A 3,246-nucleotide genomic window follows, 5' to 3' on the forward strand; every position below is an offset into this window, starting at 1 on the left:
CTGCAGGAGGCCAAGGTCCACCTGATGGACACAGAGCTCTGTAACAGCAGCCGGTGGTACGCGGGGGCCGTGCACCCCGAAAACCTGTGCGCTGGGTACCCGCGGGGCGGCATCGACACCTGCCAGGTGGGAGCGTGGCACCAGCCCCTCAGCCCCGGCAGCACAGGGACCCCCTGCCCCAAACATGGCCCGGGCTGGGCCTGGCCTGGCACCCTCCCAGCCCCAGGACCCACCACTGCCAGGGCTGTCCTGTCCCATGTCCCCCATCCCAGGGCTGTCCTGTCCCATGTCCCCCATCCCAGGGATGTTCTGTCCCATGTCCCCCATCCCAGGGCTGTCCTGTCCCATATCCCAGGGTTGCCCTGTCCCATGTCCCCTATCCCAGGGCTGCCCTGTCCCATGTCCCCTATCCCAGGGCTGTCCTGTCCCATGTCCCCTATCCCAGGGCTGTCCTGTCCCATGTCTCCTATCCCAGGGCTGTCCTGTCCCATGTCCCCTATCCCAGGGCTGTCCTGTCCCATGTCCCCTATCCCAGGGTTGCCCTCCCCTTCCCCATCCATGGGTCCCTGCCCTGTGTCCCCTTGTCCCCAAGGCCTGGCTCAGCCCCCAAAGCCCATCCAGTGCTCCTGGCAGCCCCGAGCTGCAGATGTGACCCTGGATCATTCATCCTCTGCACATCTGGGCCCCCTGTGCAGAGATGGGACAGCCCCCAACCCGCTCCCAGCTGAGGCTCTGGAGGCTCCAGCCCCCAAGCAGAGCCTTCCCGTGCTGGGAATGCGGCTCTGGCAGGGGCTGGGAGAGAGGAGCCAGCCCTGCTGCTGCAGCAGCCCCCCACAAACCCTGAGCCCTCTCTCCTGCCGCAGGGGGACAGTGGGGGTCCCCTTGTCTGCAAGGACCACAGAGCCGACTACTTCTGGGTCGTGGGGCTGAGCAGCTGGGGAAGAGGCTGTGACAAAGCCAGGCACCCCGGGATCTACACCTCCACTCAGCCCTTCTACAACTGGATCCTGCTCCAGACGGGCCTGAGGCCGGCACAAAGAGCCGGTCCAGAACAAGGGCCAGCCGTCAGCTCGACCCCTGAGCAGCATCTGGGGCCGGTGTCAGAGACACACATCAGCCTGACCCCTGAGCAGCAGCTGAAGCCAGAGCCAGAGCCGGACATCAGCTTCATCCCCAAGCACAGCCAGAGACCGGCACCGACCTCCTCGGCCTTGTCAGTGCCCACAGCATTCCCACTGCTGCTCCTGGTGCCATTCCTGAACCTGCTGCAGGAGTTCCTGCACTTCCTGAAAGATAAAAAGGCTTAAGCAGCAGGAGGAGGGGGATCCAGGGCTACAGTGGACCAGGGCCATTTCCTGCTGGGACAAAGGTAGCCTTGGGGCCAGAGGTTGCTCTGTCCTGCCCACGCTGCTCCGCTGCACCTGCACCGATGCTGACGTGACCCAGGTGTTGAAATAAAGTTTCTGTGTTCCTCATTAACTGTGTTTTCAGCCCTGCTCAGTGCACCCACGGGCTGGGAAAAATCCCTGCTCTGTCTGTCAGTCTGCTGGGCTGTTCACATTCGTTCCTCAGCTTGAGTGAAGATGTGCAGTGGCAAGGGTCGAGTCAAGGGAGATCCTGCCCAGAAGGGCTCCCACAAGAAGCGGAGAGGCCCAGCTGCCCATCACCACAGCTCTGGGGCACGAGAAACATCACTGTGCAGGCCCCAGAAATCCAGCCAAGGGAAACTGGACTCAGGGTCCAGTGGCAAAGGAAAACCAGGCTCAGGGTCTGGGCTTAGGCGGACAGGGGTTCCTCTTCAGGGCAGCTCTTCATCTGATAAATCCTTGCTCGTCTTCTGCAGGTCGAAGCTCTGGAAAAGAGCAGGTCAAGGAACTGCTGAGAAGTGACAAAGACTGCAACAGCTGCATCTGCTGTGGCTCTTTCAGACTCAGCCTAGGGCAGCCTAGGGCAGCAAGGGCTCTTCCAGGGGTCTCAGCATCGCCCCTCCCATCCTCTCCCACCCCTCCCATCCCATCCTAGCCCAGCCCACACCCCCAGGGGTCACCAGCACAGGGCAAAGTTTCCCATGCTGCACAGTTCCATCCTCTGCAGAGCTGCTTATTCCTCAGGAAGAGGGGGAGGAACAGAGCCTTCCCTACCTCCAGCTCCTGCAGGACCTGGTCCATGAAGTCTCCTGAGTGCTGTTTGTAAGCCAGGGCCAGTCTGATGGCGTCGTTGAAGAGCTAGGGGAAAGGACAAGGCTCGTCACTCCCAGGATGGGGGCACACGGGCACTGGGTTTCTGGAGCAGGTGGAGACTAATCCCAAGGGAACAAAACCCCCTCTGCAAACTCCACAGCCACCAGCCCCTCACAGCCACAGTCCCTGACCCTGGGCTGCTGAGGGGCCCCCCAGCACTCAACCAGCCCACCTCACCTTCACCACGTTGGTGCCGTCAGCAGCAGACACAAAATAAAAGGGCAAACTGAACTTCCGGGCAAAGTTGAAGCTTTTCTGGGTCACCTTCATATCCGCTGGGACAGACAGAGGAGACAGGGGTCAGTCAGGCAGGGGCAGGAGATCCCGAGGGTGGACGTCCCCTTGGGTGTCATGCCAGGCACTGCCACAGGACCCAGCCAGGCCACAGCCCCAGCGATCCTGAAGGGCTGGCCGGCATTCCCAACAGGAGGGAACTTTCCAGCCACCCACACAGCCAGGCGAACAGTTTTGCCAGCAGGTACACTGAGGCACTTCAGCACAGGAGGAGCCTGTGCAGGCTGAAGGAGAAGCACCAAGGCCATCCCTGAGTGACCTGGGGAAGCCACAGAACAGCTTTTTCTCCTTTCCCTGCCATTTTTGACCAGGTGCTGATCCAATCACCTTTGGGTTCTTGCTGGGTGGAATGGGCAGCACGGTAAGGAAAGAATTGGAAGGACCTCACTTGGATAAACCTCAAATGCATCAAATCTGCATTTTTAATTGCTGGTGACCATAGGAAGAACACTTGTGAGACAGCAGGTGAGATCAGCAGAGGAGCCAGCCCTGGGGGACTCAAGAAATCCTCTGGACCCAACAGACAAGGGACATTTGTTCTCAGCTGGGGCAAGAGTGAACCTCACCACAACCCTGCGAGGTTGGGAACAGAAGGTGCACTCACCATCGATCTTGTTGGCCACCACAATGCAGGGAATCTCCGGGCGGAATTCCCTCAGCTCCCGGTACCAGCTGTTCAGGTTCTTGTAGGTGACCTTCCTCTGCACATCAA

General features: G+C 60.3%; 2 protein-coding genes across 3 annotated transcripts in view; one reads left to right on the top strand and one right to left on the bottom strand.

Annotated features, from left to right (window-relative positions):
- The window catches only part of LOC114072026 (acrosin-like), a 6,352-nt gene extending 4,873 nt beyond the window's left edge, over positions 1-1,479 (top strand). Inside the window, exons 5-6 of one of the 2 annotated variants that reach the window (XM_027909940.1) lie at positions 10-126; positions 864-1,479. In XM_027909940.1, the coding sequence (XP_027765741.1) occupies positions 10-126; positions 864-1,307 (561 nt within the window). In that variant the 3' untranslated portion in view covers positions 1,308-1,479. Of the gene's footprint in view, positions 1-6; positions 127-863 lie in introns of both variants that reach the window. The other variant, XM_027909939.1, reaches the window with a different exon arrangement.
- The window catches only part of LOC114072027 (rab-like protein 2A), a 4,633-nt gene continuing 2,836 nt past the window's right edge, over positions 1,450-3,246 (bottom strand). Inside the window, exons 6-8 of the mRNA XM_027909941.1 lie at positions 2,418-2,515; positions 2,142-2,225; positions 1,450-1,852 (exon numbers count right to left, since the gene is read on the bottom strand). Of these exons, the coding sequence (XP_027765742.1) occupies positions 1,799-1,852; positions 2,142-2,225; positions 2,418-2,515 (236 nt within the window). The 3' untranslated portion in view covers positions 1,450-1,798. The remainder of the gene's footprint in view (positions 1,853-2,141; positions 2,226-2,417; positions 2,516-3,246) is intronic.

Source organism: Empidonax traillii, unplaced genomic scaffold, assembly GCF_003031625.1.
Source record: "Empidonax traillii isolate 1590-97213 ecotype Southwest subspecies unplaced genomic scaffold, ASM303162v1 scaffold2534:size70782, whole genome shotgun sequence".
Classification (NCBI taxonomy): Eukaryota; Metazoa; Chordata; class Aves; order Passeriformes; family Tyrannidae; genus Empidonax; species Empidonax traillii.